Genomic DNA, 24,582 nt, shown 5'->3' with positions numbered 1-24,582 from the left:
GGCAAGCTCTGTTAAGGAGGAAGGAAAAATATGCAAATAAAACTGGCATAATGAGAGGTGCTGTGCTGGAGTGATGGCTGCAATACCGATGCCAAGAGTACCTCAACCAGAGATGTGCTGGCTTACATAGCAGTGTGCTCGGTCTAGACCGGGTGTGAGAGATTGTGGTTGCTCCAAGAGTGATTGCTGTTATCATCCAGAAGGTGATGGTGTTATACAGGCATGCAGGACTGACCGTAAGTTAGGAAACACTGGTCCTTAACAGACGTGGAAGACTGAATACTAGGGATGCAAAGATGGGTTGATACTGTGCAATAGCAGCAAAGAGAACCGAGGCTGAGACTTTGTAGAAGGCAAATCATGAAGTAACTTTAAACCCTCTGTGTTCACTTGTGTTTCTCACTGCCCCCATGGCAGTCAAAGCCAATGCAGGCCACTGAAGGATTTTGTCCTCTCTGAACCCTGTGTTGCTACATTGCAAACTGGGTTGTGTAGCTGGAGAGAAAAATGTTCTGTTCAGCTTGGGACACCTTGAGGAGCACACCGTAGGGCACTGCCGCAAAAACATTGCAGAACTACCCCAAAGGAATGGAAAATTATGGCAGGTGTTAAATTTACTATTATTGCCGGATAAGATTTAAAGATAAATCTATTCAACTGAAAGCCTAGACTCACAGTAACAAAGTTAGGGAAAGATAAAACATAAACATTTATTAAGGTTATACTTAGCAATATATATCCGCCTTAGCTGCTCCTGTGTCTCTGCTTTTGACTCTTGCCAATTAGTTTGTGCATGGAACCCTGGGCTGGTGTGGCCATGAGTATGCAGAGTTGCTTATAACTTGCCTCTTCTTCTGGTAAAGGTGGGGACCTCCATCTTCTCTAGCTCCAGGTGGCTTTCTTGTTTGTCTGGCTCTCATTCCCTGACATTGGGCCATCAGGTGTTTTCTGGGAGATTTCAGTATTTCATTCTACCCCTCTTTCTTAAGGTTACTTCAGTAACGTTTCTATTGCCCATCTCAAACAACACTTTCTTGGCTTTTGTTTTTCACTAATTATATATACAGCAGCATCACTTCACAAATCATGCGTTATGATAATTAGTACAAGTTCCTTTTAAAGTATATACTGTGTATACAGGCTATAGAGCAAGCCCATTTATGACATTCAAACACAAACTGATCCTGAGGGTAGAACTGCCAAATCTGCAAAAGCTCCACCTCATCCTTTGTTAGAATCTGGGGACTCCTCTGCATGTTACTGTTTTTTGGTGAACTTGAACAGAGAATACCAAAGGCTTTGCATATATTCAGGCCAGCTTGCTTTCCTTCCCAGCCCTCCTTTCTAGCGTTGGCTAGAAATAGACACACACACACACAAAGTATTTCCCATTTAAATATTCGTATTTTTTAACAGAGACTGTAGCACAGTATTTTTTTGCAGTATCTTGCTCAGGGAGTCGTACAGAAATATGTTGTGGCATCTTAGATATCACTGTGAGATAATGCTTGGCTAATGCTGGGTTCTATTTGCTTATTTTAAGTATGGTGATCTATATTAAATATTAAATGAAAATTATCTTGTTTCCCATTATAGTTCGTCATCAATCAGGTGATGATAATGAGGCCATTGAACAAATTGATGAAGATATAGTTGTGACTCAGAGTCAGATGAACTTTATTTGTCCCATTACACAGGTATGCTATTACAGCTACTGTAATCGATTGGGAAATAGTTATTTCGTATTCTTCATTGGGTTGTCTCTTACAAATCTGCAATACTTGTTAAAAATCAGGCAGTGTAAATTACAAATGTTATCAGAGAAGAGCAACAGTGCTTGGGAAGATACCCCATGCAAGTAGGAATGCATGGTAAACATGCAGGACCTGACCCTGTAATTTGGGTAGAATGCCTCGTATGAATGGCAAACACACTTCCCGCTGTTTTACATAAAATCTTGCAAGAAGCATTTCCATGAGCATTATCAGTTCCTTTAAATCAAGCCTTATTGATTACAGATGGAAATGAAGAGGCCAGTTCGAAACAAAGTCTGCGGACATACTTATGAAGAAGACGCCATTCTGAAAATTATCCAGACTCGAAAGCAGCAAAAGAAAAAAGTCCGGTAAGCTAACAAGAATGTGTGGAAAAGCTATTTGCTTTGCTGTGTAAGTGGAATTTTACTCCACTTGTTCTAGGAAATGTATTTGGATTGGCAAGGATGCAGGAAGTAATACCTCAGTGTCTGCCCAAGTCACAGTCTCCTCATTAGTACCGTGCACATGAAGGAGCTTTTCTTCTTAATGAAAACAATGTGTAAGGAAATATTCAGGAAGCGTGTGGGGAAGTTACAGCTACTTGTGCTACCTGCACAACAGAAGTAAAGAGATTTCATGTAGCCATGAACAACAAAGAGAAACTTCAGCTTCCTAAAATTTAGTTGCTCATTTTATTCCCTCTGCCTATTTAGCAAGTCTTGAAGTTAATGAAAAAAATAAACATCTCCTCTGTGCACCCTCTTTTGCAGTTATATTCCAGGACAACTGAGAAATATTAAAACACCTAAAGGAGTGTTAAAGTGGGAAATATTAAACCACAACTTTTTAGGTACTACAGAGTTTAAGAATGATCAGACAGATCTTTAAGAATGTTCAGACAAGATTGTGCAGTTCCTACTACAATGCAGTTAAATATTTCTTACTTTAGATCATCAAAGCAGCCCGCCACTTTCCACACAGAACATGTTTTTCTGAATGAAAAGATGTAACAGTTGAATTTTTAAACATTAAATTCTCCCTAGTAAGTTTCAAATTTAGGATGGTTTTGATTAATATATATACATGTAAGAAAAGGGGCTCAAACACTTTTTAGAGCAAGTTTAGGGGACATACCATTTCATCGTTAATTTCACATTTGTTTTTACACCATGTATGCTTTGGGGTTGGTGACCTCATGGAAACTTACCAGTTGTGGACTTTTTAATAAATGTGCAGTTTGCACATGCTCAGGAAGGTGTGTCAGAGACTAGCAACCTGATTTCCCCAAAGATAATGCCACAGGAGGCTTACTTCCTCCGTCCGTTGCTCTTGCATTTCTGTTAGACTCTACATACTCTGCCATAGGGGATACAAAGGTGGAGCAGAACATTTTATTCCATGCTCCTTCTTGGCTACAGGAAAGCACTGCTATGAAATCAAGTATCAGTTGGGATGTCCAGCTGCTACCTTAGTGTCAAGACAGCTTGAAGAACAAGCTGGAAGTACCTTGCCTGTGTTATGAGGTCTAGGGAGAAGAAGTGGAGTGGTTGCAATATCCTGGGAATAACAACAAAACCAGCAACACTGATGGACAGAAACTTGGCTGGAAAAATGAATGGGAGTTGGGAAATAGCTCACAGTTGGAGACAAGAAAGTGAGTGTTCTGGAGGATAGGGACAGGCTAGGCAGCATGTGCTCAACAGCCCAAAACCACAACAAGAATACATTCTGTGATACAGAACTGAATTTTGGATGTTGGTATCTAAATATTTCTCTGTGCTGTTAAATCCATCAGGAAAATGTCATGGTAATAGAGATTGCTGTGGTGGATCAAAAGCTTAAGCACGGCTGAAAAGCTAATAGAATCATATAATTGAATTTTATTTTACCTTTTAAGAAATTAAAGACTTGGAGAAATTCTGGAGTGAAAAAAAATCATGTGAGCTGTACAACACCCAGCTTTAAAAGCTACCTCATACCCAGACTGAAGCTCTTTGTGCAGTCTGAATACCGGCAGTTCTTAATTTTGAGCTTTTAGCTTGCAACCTTACCATTTCTGCAGCATTTATTCCAGTATGCTAGAGAAGAACACACAGAGCAATAACTCAGTTGTACTGTAATTAAATTAAGAAAGACTACTTGTTTTTTTCTCTCCTGTCTCACTGACTTGGTGTAATTTTAACCTTTCTCATGAAAATGCAGTCAGTTTTGAAAAACCGTAGTCTGCTGTGGTGGGAAGGCAGGCCAACTGATGCAGCAAGTTCCCCATTTGAGCACCCCGTTCTCATGGTGGTATTGCTCGACTGTGCTCCTGGCAGCAATATTCAACTGGAAACAGGTGTCTTGATAGAGCAGAGTTGCTGTTAGGGGTATCTCCTCTATCCTGACTCTGAAATCAAAGCTGTTGCTTGCTCTGGAGCTACAGAAGTGGCTGTTTCATCCCGAGTACTTCCCAGTTTGAATCCACAGGATCCCTTTGGTGCGCTTGGCAGCACAGTAGCTGGATGTGAGCTCCGCCGCTGATGTACGCACAGCCACCGGTTTTGTGCTGATAGACTTGTCATGGGCTCCTTTAGGCAACTCCTACGTGTCTCAGCTTGCTTACGGTTTTCCACTGCCTGGAAGGACATACTAATACGTTATGCTTACAGGAAATGTGGGAAGCTTTCTGAGCACTTGTTATTCATTAATCTGGTAAGCTATTGCTCTAATAAGGTGATAAATGGGAAAACTTAGGCACAGAGCAATTAAGTGATTTATCCATGACAAACGAAGTAAGCTGTGGACAAATCTGGAGCAAAAGCTATGAGTACTGAGTGTAAATAAGTTCAGTGCCTCAGACAAAAGTTATTCCTAATAGAGTGAAAAAAATCAGGAAAAGTATTATTTCTGACTACAGGTAGCATCTGTGCAGGTTTGGGCCGCTGCCAAAGGAAAATGACCTTTGGTCCCTGAATATCTTTCACCCTGCTGACACTATCTGGCTGTTTCAAGTAGTTATAAGACATTTTGTATTTGATTATAATTTAGAGGCTGTATAATTTTACCCCATCTCTCTGTGCTTTCTCAGTTCGTAAAAGGACAGGTAAATTTTTGCACCGACTAGATAGTCCACTGATTCACCAGTCAGCCTCTGCAAGTCTTATTCTATCTGTTTCCCTAGAAATTAATTTCCCTATTTATCTGTCAGTTACGATTATACTTCTCCACTGCAGATTAATAAGGTAAGAGGTAGTTACCTGCAGTTTGTAGAGGATTGTAAAGAGAGAAATCAGCACAGAAAGGTGTCCATGCAATTCCAGTGTCATTACTGATGCAGGCAGCTTGTGTATGTGAAGCAAGATAGTGACATTCAGGTGAGAGGCTCCATATCTTGCTGCGTTCCTTCCTTCTTTCCTTCAGCTGTTGATTTCCCCCAGTTTAGATAAATGGATTTATTTTCCCCCCACAGAGAGCTGGTGAAGAGAGGTAATGAGGAACTGACAGGGAGAGTGAATCCCAGATAAATACAATAAACTAGCAGATGTTATGTAAAAGCCTATATCTGACAAATACAATTCTTCCGATTTAATGGAGTCTCTCTTTTCTTTTTAACAGATGCCCTAAAATTGGCTGTAGCCATGCTGATGTAAAAGGATCAGATCTTGTGCCAGATGAAGCACTTAAAAGAGCGATTGACAGTCAGAATAAACAAAGCTGGTCAACACTGGAGAAGTCAGCTGGATATGATGCTGCCACAAAGGAAATTTGTTGTTAGTGGGCTTGTGAGATAAGCTGCTGATTGTAAGTAGGTTGTGTAACTGATTGTTATTTAAAGTGTTTCATTTATAGGCAAAGTTGAAGGTCTCAGCTGTAACTGAAAGCGTTTTTTAAACTGCCAAATATGAGAAATTCCATTTTAACTTGGTTGGTCTTTTTTTAACCTTCCTGAAATTCTAAAAGCTTGCATTTGATAAATAAAACATGTTTTGCAGCATTTAACCTTCCTTGTCAGTGTGCTAATTTTTTCAGCATATTAGAGATGCAGATTCTGCGGGCATGTAGTAGTGACTGCTTTGGTCAGTATTGCCAATATTTCTGTTACTGCCTCTGTAACTACTGGGAACACCTGGAGTAGGGCATTCTGACCAGGGATTTACCCTGCTTGGGGTTTTAATACAAACCTCAGGAAACCTTAACAGATTAATTTTCAGGAAGTGCTGCACATCTAGACTTTGCGCGTGGACACACAAAATTACCATGCAGCTTTGAGGATCGTGGCCTTGTTCTTATAATTTTTCAACACTCTGCCCTTACTTAGGCTTTTTTTTTGAGATTCAGAAGCTTTTATTTCATGCTTTTTGCGTTTGAATGTCCCAGTAGGCTTTACCTTAACACTGTAAGTTAGGAGACTAAAATAATTTACAAACATTTAAAAATATATTTGAAATATTTCTAATAACTAGTTTCTAGATAATACAAATATATTGTAACTATATACCATATTGAAAAGCAGTTAATCTCATTTTATGTAAGCTTCAGATACCTATGCATTTGGGCACAGAGCCAAAAAAAGGACTTAATTTTGTGACACTCCATATTTCTTACCTAAATGAATCTGCACACATCTAGAAGATAAGGCAATACATATATGAATTAGAAATAGCCGTTCGTAAAAGGAGCTGCCCTGGTGGTCAGATGGCAATTATCTCTTGGCATATATGAAGCAGAAAATAGAGGTTTCTTTGAACTTTGGGATCCTTAGCGAGCTAGACGGAATTTTCCTAAGTAATTTTTCTGAATTTAGAATTTGACATTCAGTATAAAATGTAGCCAGAATACCTAAATGCTAAGCTTTTCACTCTGGGTTAGTGTTTGCTAACAGCTTTCCTTTTTCGTAGAACATTATTAACCCCAGTTGCACTTCGGAATGCAAACCACTTCAAACTGAAATTGTTATTTTGTAGTTGAAGGATATTAGTCTGCAAGCTGATTTCATAGCTAAAAAAGGGAACTGCACCGTTATTATTGGCAGTGTGCTTTTGTGTTCAAAACACTTCATGGGAATTACCTGGGTAATTTTCATAATGTGGTCAAACCCCAAAGGTCTATCTTTTTAAAACTCAGCAGTGACCGTGAGTGCTTCTGTCTGTGGAAGCCCAGCTGAAACAGCCGAGAGACTGGGGGCGGTTGAGCAGTATACACTTGTTTGTGTTTTTATGTGTAAAAATCAGATCCCTTTTAAGACATCTCAGGTCTCAAACCTACATTCTTTAAGATGGGTCACCGATTTTCAGTTGAATACCACAAGGGAGGATGTTAACTACAGCATTTGTCAAAAAAAAAAAAAAAAAAAGGGGGGGGGGGGTTGGGAGGAATGACCTAAATTGTTCATAGTTTTTGTTTCATCTTTAAGTTTGTAGTTAAATTTACTCCAGCACCATTTACAAGCAGAACACTCAGAAACAGAAACTTCAGTTGGTTGAACAGTCTCTGCAGTTTCTGACAGAGGTGCATTAACGTTGTCCTAAATTAGTCCCTGGTGGTAAAAAGTCTCCCAAGTTTTCCGATGCAAAGATCTACATACATTTTCCATGGTTGTAGGGTTGCACCTCAAACTTAGTTCGTGTAGGTGTCCGGATGCTTGAGCGTGCCTTCCAATAGCACATAACATTGTAAATGCTAAATTACACTCTGATTAATTCCTACCGACAAACCAGTGGCAGTAGGTTTGGTTTGCTACCTGTGGTGTTTGTACCAGTATAGCCTAAGATAGCTGATAAGGTCATTACCCTCATGTTCCGATGAGTAGTGCTGTAAGGGAGATTGTTGTCTTGGTTACACCTTGGTTTTGTTTGTTAAAGTGACCCGTAGCAGTGCTGGTGGCCCTAGTAGAAGCTGCACTCAGCCTGTCCTCTGGGTTAGCTAATCCCCTGGTCATAATGTGAGCTGCCTGCTTAAGACGATGCAGCTGGAAGAAAAAACAAACCTGAAGCAACACTTTAAATCAGGGGTCCTCAAACTACGGCCCGCGGGCTGGATACGGCCTCCAGGGTCCTCAGTCCGGCCCCCGGTATTTACAGACCCCCCCGCCGGGGGTTGGGGGGGGAAACCAAGCAGCCGCAGATGACTGCCTGCTGCTGCATCCGCGCGCCGGCCCCCTGGTTAGAAAGTTTGAGGACCCCTGGTTTAAATGAAGAGAACCCATAGTCAAGCACTCACTTGTTGCCACTGTAAGTGGAAAGGTATTTTTGAACCTTCATATTCCTGCCTCAGAATACATGATCTTCCTTCTCTCCTTTGCTAGCCTCAGCCAGGCAGCATCGGTGACTCAGAGAGCCTGAAATTCTGAAATCCTTCCCAGTCTCCAGCTGAAAGAAATGGACTGATTTTTGGCATCACTTACCTGCTTAGCTTTAATAACAATCACATATGAGGTGAAGAGGCATGTATATTTAAATAGAGGTAGGCTTCTTTCTTTTATCGTCAGCGTTACCTCTTTTCAACTTATGGCCACAGCCATATTATCCAGAAAAAGACAAATACTCATGCACTTATGTCAGGATTGCTGATGAGAGTACTTGAGTCCCATCAAGATCAGTGATGCACTGCACAGATTCACCTGCTAGAGAAAACTACTTGTATTAACTGAAATCAATGACAGTGTCTCCAAAATGTTTGGCATTTCTGAATTTAAACTATATGATAACATTGCAGGAATCCTAGTATGAAAAGTGGTGGGTTTTTTTTTTTTCTAACCTGGAATTTGAGCCATCCTGTTCATTTTTCATGGCTGGTTCTCTCTTGTTGGTTCTTACAAGTAATTTTCCTTCTGAAATGGAGAGGTCACAGGCTTGGTCATCAGCATGAATTGCAGCTGGCACTTTACTAGGTGGAAGGACAGACTAGCCTTGGCAGCTGGGGAAGGTTCTGTGCCTGTCAGCTGACCTGATGGGAGTTATAAACTGCTACTGATTCATTGGGGTGGCTGTAGTTACCGGCAGCTCCTTGGTCTTTCATTTGCAGCCTGGGGTTTGTTATGCAGTTGTGAGCTCTCTGTTCCCATGTCCCCATGAACTTGGCTCTGGACAGAGGTAGCTGGAAAGAGTTAAAGAATAACAGTAAGTGTCCGTGATGCATAAGCTGATCTGTATGATTCACAAAGTGGAAACTCAACAGCAGTTAAACCTTCAAACTTAATCTGTTTTGGCTATAAGATATCATATGTAAACAGGCATATGTTAACAGTTCACAGGGTAATTTGTGTCTCATTGTTTGACGTCAGAAATTTTGCAACAAGATTTAAGGAAAGAAAGAGCCGAAGAGGTTTTTTTTCTTTTCTTTTCCTTAAGGTGTGCTTCACAAATGCAGCAAACCTCTGCGTAGCTGATCAGGGTCTGTCCCTGAAACCTGCTGGGAATCTGTCTCTGCCAGAGAACTGAAGTTCCACATAGTATTTTGAGGGATTAAGAAATGTCTAATCAAACATTAAAATAAAGAAAAGGCAAGAGAGATCCATATGCGGCAGCTTTCAGTGGTACCCTGAGGCACAAGCCATTAACACAGCTCTCACTTGAACAGATTCTCCCCATAATGCAGAATTCTCGATTTTACAACTAGAGACTCTGAAATTTTCAAATCAGTGGAGCCATGACTTGTAAAGATAAAAACTAATCAGGCGGGCATCTCATGGAAGATTTAGAACACTTGTGCTAAAAGGAGTGCACATTCCTCTGAATCAAGGACATATTCATCATTACTGCTCTGGAGCTGTGATCTTACTCATTCTAGAAGAATCAAAAAGACAAGGCTAAGTCAGTGCTCCCTTGAGAAATACCTGAAGCAAGAGCAGGGGCTGCAGGAAGTGATACCAGTGACTCAACAGCCAAGGCCAACACACTGCCTTATTTTAGACCATGTCCTTTTTGCCATACTCATGTTTCCTCATGAGTGGCTGATGACAAAGGTCTTACCTACCTGTGGTTACAAGTACCTCATGACGTTTTTCTCAAGAATAGCTCTAGTATTTTGGCCAAAACTAGCTTAGAATTCACTGTGCCACTTGATTAACTCCCAGTGCTGTTTCAAATGAATGTTAATCTCTACCTTCCCTAAAAATCTCCACGTATGGACCCTGAGGTACTGTGTGGTCCATTAACTGAACATTTTCATAGTGGATAGTGCTCTGTTATACAGTGAAGAAGTTGCACCTAGGAAAGGGGGTTCCTGGAGTGGAAAATGTTAAAATATCCCAACGACAGGTCTTCCTTTCTCTTGCTACAGCCAAAGCCTTAAGCTGATGGCTCCTCGCTACAAATACAGACTAGTACTGACTGCAAATTCCGGGTCTTTCATAAATAATGATTTATTGTGTGGTCCTAAAGTACTTACTGTTAATACATATTATTTCAGACACACAACGTGGTCACAGCAATGCTCGGAGGAGAATCCTATGTGTAGGTGCCAGCAGATTCTAGGCTGCCAGCCAGTAACTATAAGAAGTAAAATCATCAGACTGATTGTTAAGCAAGTAAAACTCTGGGATGGGTGTACATCGTACAGTAGATACCCATGTATGTGCTTAGCCTCTTGATGCATGAGTAATCTTAGTGACTTAACAGGACTGCAGCAAGGTACAGAAAACACAGTGCGTTTCATCATTTCAAAATGCTGCAGAAAATGCTGTGGTGGACTGAGAGGAGAGCCTGCCTCACTTGCTTATTCCGATGCTAGTCAAACCTGAAGACAGAGCTTGAAAGCATGCAGATGAATTGAATTGCATGGGAAGCTTACCAAAGGAAGTGTTTGCTTGTAAGCTCAGTATGAATAGGATCTTCTCTGACCGCAAGGGAAATGGAGAGACGCTCATTCACTGTCCGCTTGTGCAATCCACTTCTGAAGTAGAAACAGGATTTGAGGTTTAAAACCTGAACCCCTACACGTCTTTCAAGCAACAGAAAAAGCCTTCATGCTCTTTAGTCTGCAAAGGAACAAAGTCAGGAGGTGCTGCTCATAAGACTCCTTGGATTTGATAACAACCGGCTTATCAAAAGGGAATTATTTAGAGTTCCTAGCAATAGCATCCCTCAGAGCAGCTTCTGTGCGGATGTGAGGGGAGACATCTGAACGCCATTACATTGCACTTCTTTTGATGTCACTACATGCTTGTCATGTGTTTAGTAACAGTGGATCTGCTGCTGAGTTCCACACTGTCTAAGGACAGTTGTGGGTTTATCACAGATGCCATTCCTGCTATAAAAACCCATAACTTTTAAGTTCTTTATCACCTCGCCACACAACTACTCTTTGAGCCCCTGTCTGTGCAGGGTGATTCTGTATACTAGTAGATTATGGACAACCTGCTGGTTTAAAATTGCTGGCTTTCAATCTAGCAGTAGTTTAAGTTTGACCACGTGGCTTGAGAGAACTTGCAAAATAAAGATATTGATTTTTCATCATTTGCCTGATAATTTAATGTTAGCTGAAGTATTTGTGTTATGCCTCTCTCGTCCGATAACTAAAATAATGACTTTTTAATTTCTTCCTATAGCAAGCAGCCAGTTTATTTATAAGTGGCCTAATCTAATAGAGATTTACTCTCTGTATCCCATGAGACATATTATCAAAGTTACCAGATGTGTCCAAAGCACTTGGGAAGTGGGGAGATGGTTACACAATTCTCATTGCCTCTGGCTGTTCCAGTTAAAAAGATAAAGGGTCAGAGAACTGGAGCAGCAGAGATAATTTTGTGAGCATCTAAGGAAAAGCAGCTGATCAGGTGAGTGTAGGCACTGGCTGAGGGCGAGACAGGTAGATGCATGAATACCACGTAACAAAAATCCCCTTAAATAAAATAACGTGCCAGGAAAAGGGAATGTCGATGACTGACCACCACGCATTCTGGATTCTTAAATCTTCATCTAGCAGATGCAATAGTGCTGCTTGTCTGTTTTAAAAAAAAAGAAAAAAAAAAATATATGAAGAGCGACATTCAGCTTGTCACAGCTCAGGCAGATCTGTGCTGGGCAAGACCCTTCCCTCTGGTGGGATGCGCCAGGTGTGTGATACACATCCCACAGCGTCTTGTTTCTGCTCCAGTCCTCACCTAGCAGCTGGGACCTCTGGAAGAGAGGGAACACCAAGCAGTCCCGCTTGCTATGACCATCCTTTTCCAAGGCAGGATCTACTCTTTGCAATGATTTTGTCCTGTCCTTTGACTGGGAGCATCTCAGACTTGCTTAGCATTTGGAAGGTGCCTGTTGCACACTGTGGTTCTTTGCCAGGCACAAAGACTCCTGATCTGTACTCCCAAAGGCCATCCCTGCCCCACCTCACTGGTACCGGGCCCCTGTCAGAGCATCCAGGGCTGGGTGTTTGGTTCCTTGGAGTCTTGCTGGCTAACAGCGGTTCATTTTTCTGCCGCTGGGGTTGCAAGACTCACCCGCAGAGTCAGTGTGTTATCCTGAAGTTAGGTCTGTAAGAGTAATTCTGCACTGGTCTGTGCTCCACGATTTACAGTGCCGTCCACCAGAGATGTGCAACACTGCCTTGTCCATTTGGAAGGGCTGTAAAGCCATTCACTCAAATTCAGCACAGGCACAGCTGAGGATTGCCATTGTAGTGTTCATCTCATGTATGCTAAGCAGGTAGCCCCCCAAAAAACTTGGGGGGGGAGGGGGAGATGAAACGATGGAAGCTTGTGCAGGGAATAGAAGCAAGACCCCAAATGGCTTTAGATTTCAGAAGGAGACTAATGCAGGACATCTGTCTGGATGCTTAAAAACCTCTGGTGTGACTTACACTGAACAAAAGACTGCTATGGCAAGAGTGGTAGCCCCATATTCTGCAAAAATCTTCTAATACTGAAATGCTGCAGCAGTTCTGTTCTTCACAAACCTCTCCCTGGAGTTTCCCCTTTCTCTGCACAGGTTCATAACCAAACCAGGCTTGCATGCAAGCACTGCTGGAGATGGGTAAGGAAGACAAGTTTCAACCCTTTGAGTGCCATACAGGTCATCAGACACCATCCTTGGCATCCCTCATGGATTTTTTTGCATTTTGGGGATCAGCCAAAATTAGAAAAAACAGAAAAGCCAAGGTGGGAATTGCTTCTCTGCTCTGCATGTTGAAATGAATTCAGTGGGGATGGAGAGTTTAGATGTGGACCTTTTCTTATGACCTGTACCCAAAACATAAGACTGAGACTAGGGCAGTAAGCATTATTAATTTGGTTAATAATTGCTATTACATATTCATTCATGACATTAATGCTTTGAGTACCTAAAAGCATGCCAGGCATTTTAAAGAAGCAGTGATGGTTTCCTGCTGTCATTTCCTGCTCCCATTTTGCGAAGACCCGACACCTGGGAGATTTAAGCTTGCGTTCATCCCAGCCACATGCAGACAACTGAAGTTTGGTCTATACAGTCAGCTGGGAGAGGGCACCCACCTGTATTCTGGGATGAATTGCCCAGGGGTTATCTTTTCCTGGCCTCTGGGGACTGCACGTCCAGTTTCTGTGCTCCAGTTAGCAGGGATGCCCGCACAGAGCGTGAAATCTGGGGAACCCCTGTGAGAAGAGGCTGCCCAGGCACCAGGAACCTGTGGCAGGACCATGGGGTGCAATGCTGTGTGTACTTCTGTGCTCTGCTCTCTTCTCACGCCCCAGATAGATTTTGGGGGGAATAGGATGATGAAGGGGGGCTTTTTTTGCCCTTCTGAAGGACCAGTGGGTGCCATCTACCATTTGGTAGCCTGAGCCAAGCACCTGTGCTGGTCCTGGTGGCATACAGCCAGCATGAGGTGACCAGCTGTGGACTCTAAGAGGCTTTAAATGGGCAGGAGGCTGGGAAGGTGAAGGATGCGGCTTCCAACAAAGAGTGCAAATGGATCCTCGATATGGCACTTCTCCTCAACAGGGACAGTGAGCTGGCACAGAAGCTGAGGGAGGGAGATCTTTGAGAGGGTGAGGACTAAAGGCTCACCCCAGGTGCTCCACTTGGTTTTCACACCAACATCTTCACTCTGCATCTCACTACTCAGTGTAGCGAGAGAGCTATGGGGGATGCTGTTATACACTAATAATACAGTACATTTATGGAGGTTCATTGTTGTTTTGATGTGTCTACACCCTTCCCCTGTCCCCAAAATCACTGACGCACACCCACCTTGTGCTATCTCGGATGTAGGAAGCAGCCCACACATGCAGCATCCTACCAGCTAAATTCACCCAGCAGCGGCATCCCAATCATAAAACTTCCAGGAAAGGAAAAGTAAAACAAAGGTCTGATGGATACCCGCATGTCTTTTACCTATGAGAGGAATGAAATAAAATAGTGTTGCTTTGAGACTTGTGGTGAATCACTCAGAAACAATCTGCAGACATTAACGGAACTGTATTTCTGGGAAGAAAAAAAAAAAAAGAAAAGGAAAATGCAGGCCCTGGGATATCCCTTTATGGCATATGCATTTTATGTTTAAATGCATTAATGGGACTGCTATGCTATGAGTCATCCTGCACAACAGTTTCATGTGTTTCTTAAAATACACTAGAAGTAGCTGAAGGCATGCATGGGTTTGCCGTGCAGTTATCTACCAGGAATCCGAGCAAATACCTGCACATGTGGCATCACAGGCTTCGGAGCTGGGGGGGGGGGGGGGGGCAACCTGGGCCCTCTCTGCTGCTTAAACAGACCAGGGTTGGGGAAACCAAAATGGAATAGGAACTGATCCTACAGAATAAAAAAATGCAGGCTCCCTGTGTTATTAGGGAAGCCTCAGCACTGAATTGCAGGAAATTTGCATATATGTAAATGAAAAGCTGGAGAGTTTCCTTCTGAAGCACTCGTCAAAACTACAGCTATCTGCATTTTTTCCAGGGATCATTTGCTGCCTGGTTTTCTCTCATTTTTCTTCCATTTACTAACAGCCCCGGCTGGAAATCTATTTACTATTCCTCTAAACCCACACTTTGGAGCCCTCTGGAACTCAGCTCGCTCAGCTCCTCGCAGGTTGCTGCTGCTGCTGCTGGCTGCGACTTGCTCCCGATGCTATCCCCGATGCTTTCGGGGAGCAGGTACTTGTTGACATGGGAAACACCCAGCGCCAAGTGTTTCTGCTGGTGCACGTTGAGCCTGTGGTGGTGAGCAAACGGTGGTTAACACCCAGCAGCTGCCTGACACGAACCTGGTGCAAACCTTGGGAAGGATGGTTCTGTAGGGAAAAGCAAGAGATGGGGCTGGGGAGAAGCTAAAGGAGAAGCTCCTGAGGATGGAGACAGTCTCGCTTTCCCCCTGGAATAAGCCTGGCTTAACTTTTCAGACATCGCAGGAGGCGATGCCGTCTCGCCAGCAGCGTTTGCGATTCCTGGCACCGTTTCCCAGCCGCACACGCCGGTTGTGAATCAACCCGCTGCTGCCATTTCCAGGGCTGCCCTGTGCAGAAGAAACAGCCCATCCATTGGTGCCGGTGACCTTCTTATTCCCGAGTTTTTGCTAGAAAACGCCGCCAGCCTTTGTGCTGACCCAGGGGACACTAGAGGTGTGAGGGTTTTGCGGGCAGGGGGAAACCTAAAAGCCAAGGTGGGGGGGGGGGGGGGGGGGGGGGGGGCGGGGGACTCCTCAAAGCGAGGGGTGACCCCCGAGCGCTGCCATCCTCAGGAGGCTGGGTTGGGCATGAGATGGCTTTGCTCCACACCGGCTGGGGGACCACGGGAGGGGGTCCACGGCGCGTCCCCGGCTCCAGCGGGACACGCAGCCAGGCGGGGCGGCGGGGGACCCCGCCGCCCCGCCTGGCTGCGTGTCCCGCTGGAGCCGGGGACGCGGAAAGCCGCGGGAGGAGCGGAGCAGGCGTGTCCAAACCTTCCTCCTCCTATTTCCCCGTGCGTCAGGGCTGGGAGGAGTAGAATTGCCCTTTTTTTTTTTTTTTTTTTTTTCCCCCGACTTTTTTTTTTTTTTTTTTTTAAAAAAGCCTCCAACTACTTTAGCGCGGAGTCGGCAGCAGATGGTGGACACGACCCGAGGTTTCGGCGGGGAGAACGAAGGGATGCGCCAAGCGCGCAGCGCCCGCCTCTAGCTCCGCGCCCGCTCCCGCTCCCCTCCATGAGCCGCCCCGCGTCCCTCCTGCCGGCCGCCCGCTGCCGCAGCGCTCCGGCCAAGCGGCTCCAGCCTCTCCACGACGGCCCCTCCGAAGAAGCTCCGGCCGCCAAGTGCCCTCGCCTGGCTGACTGCGGACCCCCGGACTGCCTCAGCGCACCCGGGTCTCCTTGTTCCCCCGCTTCTCCCGCCGGCGGAGGGGCGGCGGGTCCCAGCCTGATCGCCTCCTACCTGCTGCTGCCGCTGGCCGAGCGGGAGCAGGTGTCCCGGGCGCTGAGCGTCAGCTCCGGACGGGAGCTGCGCTGCAAGGTGAGCGCGGAGCTCCGCGGGCGCGGATGGGGAGCGGGGCGGGGGAGCCCTCCCTGCTTGTGGACCCGCACCACCCGGGGGGGAAGCCTGGGCAAACGGGCTGCTCCCCGCTCAGCCGCCGGTGGGGATTTACACGCGCTGGGAGTAAGCCGTAACTCCGGCTTAGCCCCGGAGTACCTTCCCCAAAAGGCTTTGGGGATGCCTCTCCCCCCTTTCTCCCCTCTTTCAATATCAAGTGAACAGGAAGGGTCTCAGATGGTGATTTGTTTTATTCCTCTCCCCCTCCCCCCTTCTCCCCTCTTTCAATATCAAGTGAAGAGGAAGGGTCTCAGATGGTGATTTGTTTTATTCCTCTCCCCCCCTTCTCCCCTCTTTCAGTATCAAGTGAAGAGGAAGGGTCTCGGATGGTGATTTGTTTTATTCCTCCCCCCCCCCCCCTTCTCCCCTCTTTCAATATCAAGTGAACAGGAAGGGTCTCGGATGGTGGTTTTTTTTTATTCCTCTCCCCCCTTTCTCCCGTCTTTCAATATCAAGTGAAGAGGAAGGGTCTCGGATGGTGGTTTGTTTTATTCCTCTCCCCCCTTTCTCCCCGCTTTCGCTATCAAACGGACAGGAAGGGTCTCGGTAAGCGCTGTGCACTGCGCTCTTGCCGAGCCCTGGCTCCCCTCCAGCTCCCTCGTCATTGTTTGGGGAGAGTTGCTACGCGAGTGGCTGCTTTCAACACCCTCGAAAATGAATTTTGCTTTGATTTCCTCTTTACAGGTGTTCCCCCTCAAACACTACCAGGACAAGATCCGGCCTTACATTCAGCTGCCGTCACACAGAAACATCACCGGGGTCGTTGAAGTCATCCTCGGGGACACCAAGGCCTATGTGTTCTTTGAAAAGGACTTTGGGGACATGCACTCCTACGTGAGGAGCTGCAAGAGGCTGAGGGAAGAGGAGGCTGCCCGGCTGTTCAAGCAGATTGTCTCTGCTGTAGCTCACTGCCACCAGTCGGCCATCGTACTTGGTGACCTCAAGCTCAGGAAATTTGTCTTCTCGAATGAAGAGAGGTAAGTGGTTGTCACCGGCCAGCCCTAGGGTGAGTGGCGAGGGAGGAGTGCCACATCTAGAGATGCAAACAGCGTCCCAGGGAGCGGGAGCTGGCACGGCGTGCCAGCTGGGCAGCACCTGTGACCGATCCGAGTAGCTCCCTGTCACATGTGTGTAGTAGGTCACGGCTCTAACTGGTACACACGTACTCTTAGTTAGGTCTCGACTGATGAAAGGGAGGAAACTCGCTGGGAGCTTCCTCTCATTCAGCAGAAGTTCAGTGAAACCCGCTGTTAGACAAAGGGATGATAGTTCAGCTCCTCGCTAGTGCCAGAAGATGTCATGTGTGCCACTCATTCAGTGGAAAATGAATAAAAGCAGAGAGAAGGAGAGGAGGGAGGCTGAGGCGTTGTGCTGGGGAGGGGAAGTGGCCGGGTCGGGGGACCGGGACATGCGAGCAGGGGCAGCGATCCCCAGGAGGGGTCTCCTTGCTGAAATCCCCTGCTGATCAGGGCTGTGCTGCCAACCAAACACCGGCTGTGTCCTTCGAGGCTTTGATCCCTCCTCTGCGACCGGTGGCGGTGCTTTCTGTGCCCCCTGTGCCCGTGGATGTACAGGGAAGGTGGGAAGTGGTTAAATATTGCTTTGGGAAGCCTACATCAAAGAAAAGCGCTTCAGTAAAACTTAGCCTAAAGCCTAGGTTTATAGAGAGGAGATCCAGAATCCAGTAGTTAAATTTAGATTAGGGAAATAATTCACTATTTCCCTGGATTGTTTGTTGCCCTTGTAGTGCTGCACCGCACATGGCAGAGCCAGAAATACATTTTAAATCAGCGTAACTGACTCCGACTAGCTGCTTATCCTGTAGAAAGCTAAAAAAAAAAAAAATAAGTAAAATCCATAATGGAGTTGTGCTTAATCTGATGAAACTGGAGATATTACTGAAGCAGAAGAAAACATGATTTTTTATTTTTTTTTTAACTGGGCTAACGTTTCTTCAGGATATTGTTTATAAATGTGATAAGAAAATTAACCAGCACTGCCCCTCTTAAACAGAAACAACCATATGTTGACATACAAATAAAGTAATTCCTTTGAAGGAAACTATTGCAGCTTTTCCCGCCCATAAGAAGATGAAACATTTGTTGAAATGTTACATTGCACACAGTCTCGCTCATTTGGAAATAATGCGTTGCACAGGCGAGTGTCATGTGCATCACATTTGGCAAGAAGAGGGTTAAGCAATGGCAGGCGGACTCGGGCTCTCCAGCACAGGTGCAGTTTCAGGGCTCCCGCAGCCAATCCCGGGCCCACGGTTGGCGTTGAGTCATATTTTCCGTTTGCAGAACCATTGGGTATTTGGCGAGGTCACGCTGAGGACAGGCTGCAGCCAACGCATCTACACCCCAGCAGGCTGCCAGGCAGTGCAGAGCCCTTCCAGGGCCAGCCGGTGGCTTCCTTGCTGATGCAAAGCTCCCCTTTCCCCCCAAAACGGGATGTCGGGGTGGACCCGCCTCCACTGGGAAGGTGGCAGGTGTGGTGGTGCCCTCTGGAAAGGCGAAAAAAGGGAAAAAAAAATTACAAAATAAAATACAAAACTCAGGAGAGCAGGTGATAACCGCAAGCGTGGAAGGGAGCTGGACTTGGCAAAATCACGCAGCTGGAGGCTGTTTGCTCAAAGCCTTGAGACGCAAATAGCGGTGCGTGTGATGTGTTGTAGCTGATGAAGCCCCTGCAGCAGCAGTGCAACCTGCGTAGATAGAAGGTGACTTGCTGGTGTTCCTCGAGAGCCCTCTCTGGTGTTAAAATCCCCAGCAAATAAAATCAGTAGGCATAGCCGAGCGCCTACCCAATGCACGTAGCTGAGCCTCTATTACACGGATCCAGGAGTCCAGGCAAAGTCTGCGGCAAACTATAAAGCATTTCCTCTCCTTTTCTTTATGCCGATGTGAGAAGGGGAGGGGGGTTTGCCATGGTCGGGGGCTCGCTGGGCTCGCTTGTGCCTGGGTTGGTATTTCTAACCCTGGCTTCCTTTCCTGCCCTCCCTAGGACTCAGCTGCGGCTGGAGAGCCTGGAAGATACACACATCATCAAAGGCGAAGACGATGCGCTCTCAGACAAGCACGGCTGCCCGGCGTATGTCAGCCCTGAGATCCTAAACACGACGGGAACTTACTCTGGAAAATCGGCTGACGTGTGGAGTTTGGGAGTGATGCTTTATACCTTGCTGGTGGGACGCTATCCCTTCCATGACTCGGATCCTAGCACCCTGTTTTCCAAAATCCGGCGTGGACAGTTCTGCATTCCTGACCACGTCTCCCCCAAAGCCCGATGCCTCATCCGCAGCCTCCTGCGGCGGGAGCCCTCTGAAAGACTCACTGCTCCGGAGATCTTGCTCCACCCTTGGTTCGAGGCGGTCTTGGAGCCTGGATATACAGACCAGGAGACGGGAACTTCGGATCAGATTGTTCCAGAATACCACGGAGACAGTGATGATATTAGTTCCTTCTTCTGTTAACCCCGAAATCTCAAAAACCTCGGCGGTTCTCACCTCCGGCATCTTCGTAGGGTTTCATTTTTCCACGTTTGCAAACTCAACAGCATCTTAAAGTGCCAGTATGGTCAGAAAAGTGACCTTCTTTAAAGTAAACACCAACTCATAGATCTATTCTCCCTGAGCGTACTCAGAGTTTCATCCTCTTGCTCTGCTGGCAGGTCCATCCCGCCAGCCCTGGAGGACCTGTGCAGCTTTGCGAGAGCCGCCTGGCTTTTCTCCCACCTCACGCATCCTCCACTGGTGTAACTGGTTGCATCTTGGCTGCAGAGTCTTACGGCTGGCGAGGTGTGAAGAGGCAGCCCCTTCTGCTTTCCCGTGGTGGCTACGGGGGTGCGGAGCCCCGGCTGCCATGCGGAGTGGGTGGGGAGCACCACGCACGCTTCTAACTGAGCAAATCTGACAGAAATGGCAAAAAGGGGAATCAACTCAGCGCGCCGCACCGGCCGGCTTGCAAAGTAGCTTTCTGACTGTAAGCACACTTGAATGAGGGAAGGAGGTCTTCACCTGCCACGGCCAGCTGCCTGCTCGCTGCTGCTCCTCCAGCTGGTCTTACTTTCAGAGGCACGAAGCTCTTAGATCCACCCATAAGACAAATCACTGCTGTGGCTCTTTCTGAAGCAGAAATCGGTGGATCTCCCAGCTGGATCCCCTCCGATTCCATTCGCTGACCAGGAAAGCATTTTAAATAGACTCAAGCCTCGCGCTACCATGGTGTAGCCTATATAACTTTATGCCCTCAGCGAGCTTGTCAAGTAGCAGGTCTCGTTAGCTCCGAGTGCCAAAACATATCCGTTTACCAAACCGTAACACTATCAGCTGGAGCGCCTTCCCTTGGAAAACGATAAGGGGTATCTTGTACAGTACATGTAAACACAGTTGTGTTTTCCTACAGGCTCAACTCTTAAAAACATCATATCCTTTCTCCTCTTCCCCCCTCCATTCCCTAAAAAATTAGTCTTAAGAGTAAAATCTCCATACGCCCTTAGTTGATCATTCAGGTATGTTGTTTGCCTCCAGCTACATTTTTTCCCCTTATTTTTTTTTTCCTTTTGCATGATTATTCATAGACTTTCCAATGTGCGTGGATAATGGATATATCGAAATCATTAGCTTCCTGGGTTGGGGGGTAAGTAAAGCTTAGTCCTGCCTAAAATTTCTGCTTCGTTTCACATTTGTGTCCAGTGGCTTATACAAAGAGATGTCCATTCGCTTCAGGCGAGAACACGGCTTCTGAAACAGCCGTGAGGTGGGCAACATGTGTCCCCGACATGACACAGTTCGAGTGAAGTCAATTTAAGGGTTAACCCCCAGCAAGCTGCAGTCCCACCACGCTTTGCGAGAATACCATGTATACCTCATGGACTGTGTACTTTGTACATACCTTACTGTTCGGGGTTGTTTGTTGGTTTTTTTTTTTTGTTGTTGTACTTTGTTTGTCCTAATAAGAGGTGTCGAAGAGCAATTTAATGTGAATTATTGTTGGCAATACTAACTTGACAGAATCATGAGCATTAAGAGCAGGGCGCTACAGCTCTCCGTTGCACTAAACCTCTCATGATTGCTTGACATTTGTATCTGTGATACAGTTTAACCCTTCTATGAAAAACAGTACCTTTGTATATATTGGTAGAAAACTCTGCCAGAAAAGCTAAAAACACTATGTCCAACTTGTAAATATGTATATGTATGTGGAAACCTGGATGATAAAGTCTGACTTGTAGAAAGTTTTAATAAACTTCGTTTCATAATGTTTGTCCCCATTTCTTGAAGCGGCTCAAGGAGAATGCGGCTGGAGTATATTTGGTTTAATCCGAAAAAATGGGGTTTGGCCTCGAAGAGAATCAGCTCGTTGATGGTCCCTGTGCGTGCTCCATCATGCCCAAGGCGCGGGGGTCTGAGCCCTGACTCCCCCAGCTCTGCCTGGGGTTGAGTCCCCATGGAGATGAGTGGGGACAGGGGCTGGCTCCTGCTTCTTGCAGGCTGGAAAGGGCCTGAGATGTCCCCAGAGCTATGTGAAATGGGGTATCCTATTCATCTCATAAACAAGGGGGGAGAGGAGTTACAGCTCTGGCTCTGAACTTTAGAAGCCCTATTGCCTTTCAGCACGTGCATTCATTTCCATCTGCGCCCCGTGAGCAGAGCACGCTATGGCGCCGCAGGGCTGTCATCCTGCACCTGTGTGCGTGGCAATGTGATGCTCAAGCCAGTGGAAAGTCAGATCTCAGGTGTTTAAAAGTGAGCAGCCAGAAAAGCCAGAAGCAGAGGCAGGAGTTGAGAGCATTGGCTTAAACGGGGAGCTGAAGCCAGTGGGCAGGGGCTTGACCCCGCTGCCCGGAGGCAGCGCAGAGGCCGCCCAGTGCTCCCATTGAAAACGAAGGGAAAGATTATTAGGGCTGCTTTTCTTTGTGGTGAGGAGAGAGGAGTATAAATAGCAGCAGTATCAAGGTTAGAGAATGTGCTTTCCTGAAAGAGATCAAGCCACCCTTGCAATCCACCCGGAGCGGTGAGATCATCGCTCACAAGTAGAGAGGAGGAGGAAGAGAGTCTTGATTTTTATTTATACTTTGCCTCATGTTTAACTTTGTCCTTTTGCTTGAAATCTGTTCACTGGAGCAACTGCTACCAGGCAGCTATTCGAGCAGGAGCAACTTTAAAACAGGATTTTGCTTTTAGAAGGCGAGTGGAAAGAGAAAAGGAGGGAGCAGGGACCTGGTCAGTGATGAAGCAAAGTGCACTGACTTTAATTAGGCACCTTGACTCCCACTTTGAGAAACCAGCAATCTGTGCAGTAAGCATATTTTGTTAGCACTTGCTGAGTGAATGTCAGACACCGAAATATCTCAAGTTACTTTACTGATGTTATTCTTGCAAGACCTGTAAAAATACATGCGCCACATAGCCTGCCTGATTAAGTTACCCCCTGCCCTACCGTGCTTTCAGGCTTGGACAGAAGCCCTGATGCATCCTTTTAAAACAACTGCAGGAGGTACGTGTTTTGATGGAACCTTGAAAACTTTCAAAACACGTTTTTTTTTTTTTTTTTTTTACCTTTGCAGTTAAGTCACCCTTAGTAGGTGAATGTGTAGGTCATCCCATGACTTTATTTCACATGAGCTACGCTGCAGAGCAATTAAAATAAACGTCAAATTGTAGTAACATCTGCAAACAGCCTCTGTGTTGCTTTAGGGATTATAATGCAACATCCGTTTGTACAGCAGAATAAATTGCTATTGCTTCGTTACCCCATCGTTTGTATTATTGTATACAAAGTTTCAGAGCATGTTGAAAGAACCAGCATATTAAGTGATTAAACTTTGATGGTGGGTGTGAGAACTTTGATTTATGCAATGCATAATTTCTTTTACATAAATTCTTTTCCAGAGAGTCATAATTTGTCAATTTTTAAATGGTCCTTTTAGATGAGGACTGTACGAATCTTTTATGTATTTCTCAGACCTGGTCACCATTTTCATCTTGAAGTCACAAGATATAGCTGGCCTCTCTGAAAAGTGCTGGGAGCCTTCAGTCCTCGTCCGTTTGCTGCTGAAAACACCAGAAAATTTGAGGTTTTTCACATCATCCTGAGCTCCATCCTAAAATGGCATCAAACCGCCTCCTAGTCAGGATAGATCTTACATCCTATATATATATATTATTTTTTTTTATTACCTCTTGATACTTTGGCTACATTTTAGGCATCAGTTCAGTAATTCTCTTTTAAAGTAGCACAGCAGAATTTATAAAACAGCTTCCACTTAAAATGCCAGGTAAAACAGCCAGCTCAGCAAGCTCAAGTTTAAGGTCAACATCTCTTTGCCAAGCAGGTGATACTGCTGAGGTTATTTGCAGTTAATTAAGAAGGATTGGTAGAGGTTCAGTTCTACCTATGCTAAAAAGTGCCCCGATTTTAGAACACCTTCCAGTCAGTCAAAGGCACTTCTGCATCAATGTATTATTTATGAAAGAACGGGGGTGGGGGGTGGGGGGGGTGGGGGGGAAGAACAATTTTTTATACAGATGTAAAAGACGAACATTTATTGCACTTGGCTGGGTGGCAAAGCTGGTGCAATGCTCTTCTCTTATCTCTGCTTTAATGCACTGGGGGTAGGCCTGAGAGAGAACTTGAAAAACACATTTTATTCTATTAGGGCTGAGTGCATTCTGTCAAGCAAATCTCGTCAGATTATCTCTTTATACAACAGCAGATTTCCCCTCCCCCTCCCCCCCCTCCCCCCCTCCTTTTTTTCATGCTATTGCATTCTGTCAGGGGAAAAAAACCCAATGTTTAGCATTATGGCACTGCACAGATTTAGCAGCACAAAGGAAGAAATATCCTATGCAAATGCTTCTTACAAATGTAATGTTTTCCTAGCGAGCGCTGAGAAGAATAGCTTGCCGTGTAACCACGGTCTGAATTAAACCCTTGCAAGAAGTGGCTTTGTTAAATGCAACATCTCTCTGAACTATTGTTGGTAAAAGTACTGTGAAATTTGCAACAGTTCTTACCGTGATTCCTCCATAACTTGCAAAATCCTGTTCTCCAAGTGAAATCCAGAGTTCAGATTTCAGCCAGGATCAAATTTTGTTGCAGCATAATGACAAATCCTTCAGGATATGAGTTCACAGTAGGAATAGGTTTTTGGTTGTTGGTTTTTTTTTATGAAGCCAGCTATTTAGAAAATGCCTTAAAGAAAACTCATTAGTTTTCATTGCCCTGTATGTATTTATTTACAGTATTTAACCAGCTAAACAAGCTAATGTGCAGCACTTTATTTCCTAATTTGGCTTTGAAGCCGGAGCAGCCGAAGTATCAATTACATTCTGTCAAATGCAAACATTAACATAACTGTAT

The 24,582-nt window shown here is 45.4% G+C and overlaps 2 protein-coding genes and 1 long non-coding RNA gene across 7 annotated transcripts in view; 2 read left to right on the top strand and 1 right to left on the bottom strand.

Moving 5' to 3' along the window:
* Positions 1 to 5,738, top strand: part of NSMCE2 (NSE2 (MMS21) homolog, SMC5-SMC6 complex SUMO ligase) — a 136,252-nt gene extending 130,514 nt beyond the window's left edge. For both annotated transcript variants that reach the window (XM_080378389.1, XM_080378390.1), the window contains 3 exons: positions 1,597 to 1,697; positions 2,019 to 2,125; positions 5,355 to 5,738. In XM_080378389.1, the coding sequence (XP_080234515.1) occupies positions 1,597 to 1,697; positions 2,019 to 2,125; positions 5,355 to 5,514 (368 nt within the window). In that variant the 3' untranslated portion in view covers positions 5,515 to 5,738. The remainder of the gene's footprint in view (positions 1 to 1,596; positions 1,698 to 2,018; positions 2,126 to 5,354) is intronic.
* LOC308060103 lies at positions 3,618 to 15,050 on the bottom strand. 4 transcript variants are annotated; one of them, XR_013926602.1, is made up of 3 exons: positions 8,496 to 15,050; positions 4,997 to 5,212; positions 3,618 to 4,375 (listed from the first exon to the last, which is right to left on the bottom strand). It is a non-coding gene; the product is annotated as an uncharacterized lncRNA (long non-coding RNA). The 4 variants fall into 4 exon arrangements; XR_013926604.1 differs by having other exon boundaries at positions 3,618 to 5,212; positions 8,496 to 8,568; positions 8,735 to 15,050; XR_013926601.1 differs by having other exon boundaries at positions 3,618 to 5,212.
* Positions 15,050 to 21,478, top strand: TRIB1 (tribbles pseudokinase 1). Its single transcript, XM_080378391.1, has 4 exons — positions 15,050 to 15,197; positions 15,705 to 16,138; positions 16,901 to 17,193; positions 19,223 to 21,478. Exons 2-4 carry the CDS (start codon positions 15,836 to 15,838, stop codon positions 19,689 to 19,691), a joined length of 1,065 nt encoding a protein of 354 aa, XP_080234517.1. The 5' UTR covers positions 15,050 to 15,197; positions 15,705 to 15,835; the 3' UTR covers positions 19,692 to 21,478.
* The last annotated feature ends 3,104 nt before the right edge of the window (positions 21,479 to 24,582 follow it).

Source organism: Falco punctatus, assembly GCF_963210335.1.
Source record: "Falco punctatus genome assembly, chromosome: 3".
Taxonomy (NCBI): domain Eukaryota; kingdom Metazoa; phylum Chordata; class Aves; order Falconiformes; family Falconidae; genus Falco; species Falco punctatus.
The sequence above is the reverse complement of the archived record's forward strand: the minus strand, read 5'-3'. Positions and strand labels throughout refer to the sequence as shown.

What these genes read in the sequence shown, in the direction of transcription:
- TRIB1 (XM_080378391.1), top strand. Translation starts at nt 15,836, where the DNA reads ATGAGCCGCCCCGCGTCCCTCCTGCCGGCCGCCCGCTGCCGCAGCGCT. An exon ending in GACGGGAGCTGCGCTGCAAG is followed by an intron (nt 16,139 to 16,900) that starts GTGAGCGCGGAG and finishes TCCTCTTTACAG; the next exon opens with GTGTTCCCCCTCAAACACTA. An exon ending in GTCTTCTCGAATGAAGAGAG is followed by an intron (nt 17,194 to 19,222) that starts GTAAGTGGTTGT and finishes TGCCCTCCCTAG; the next exon opens with GACTCAGCTGCGGCTGGAGA.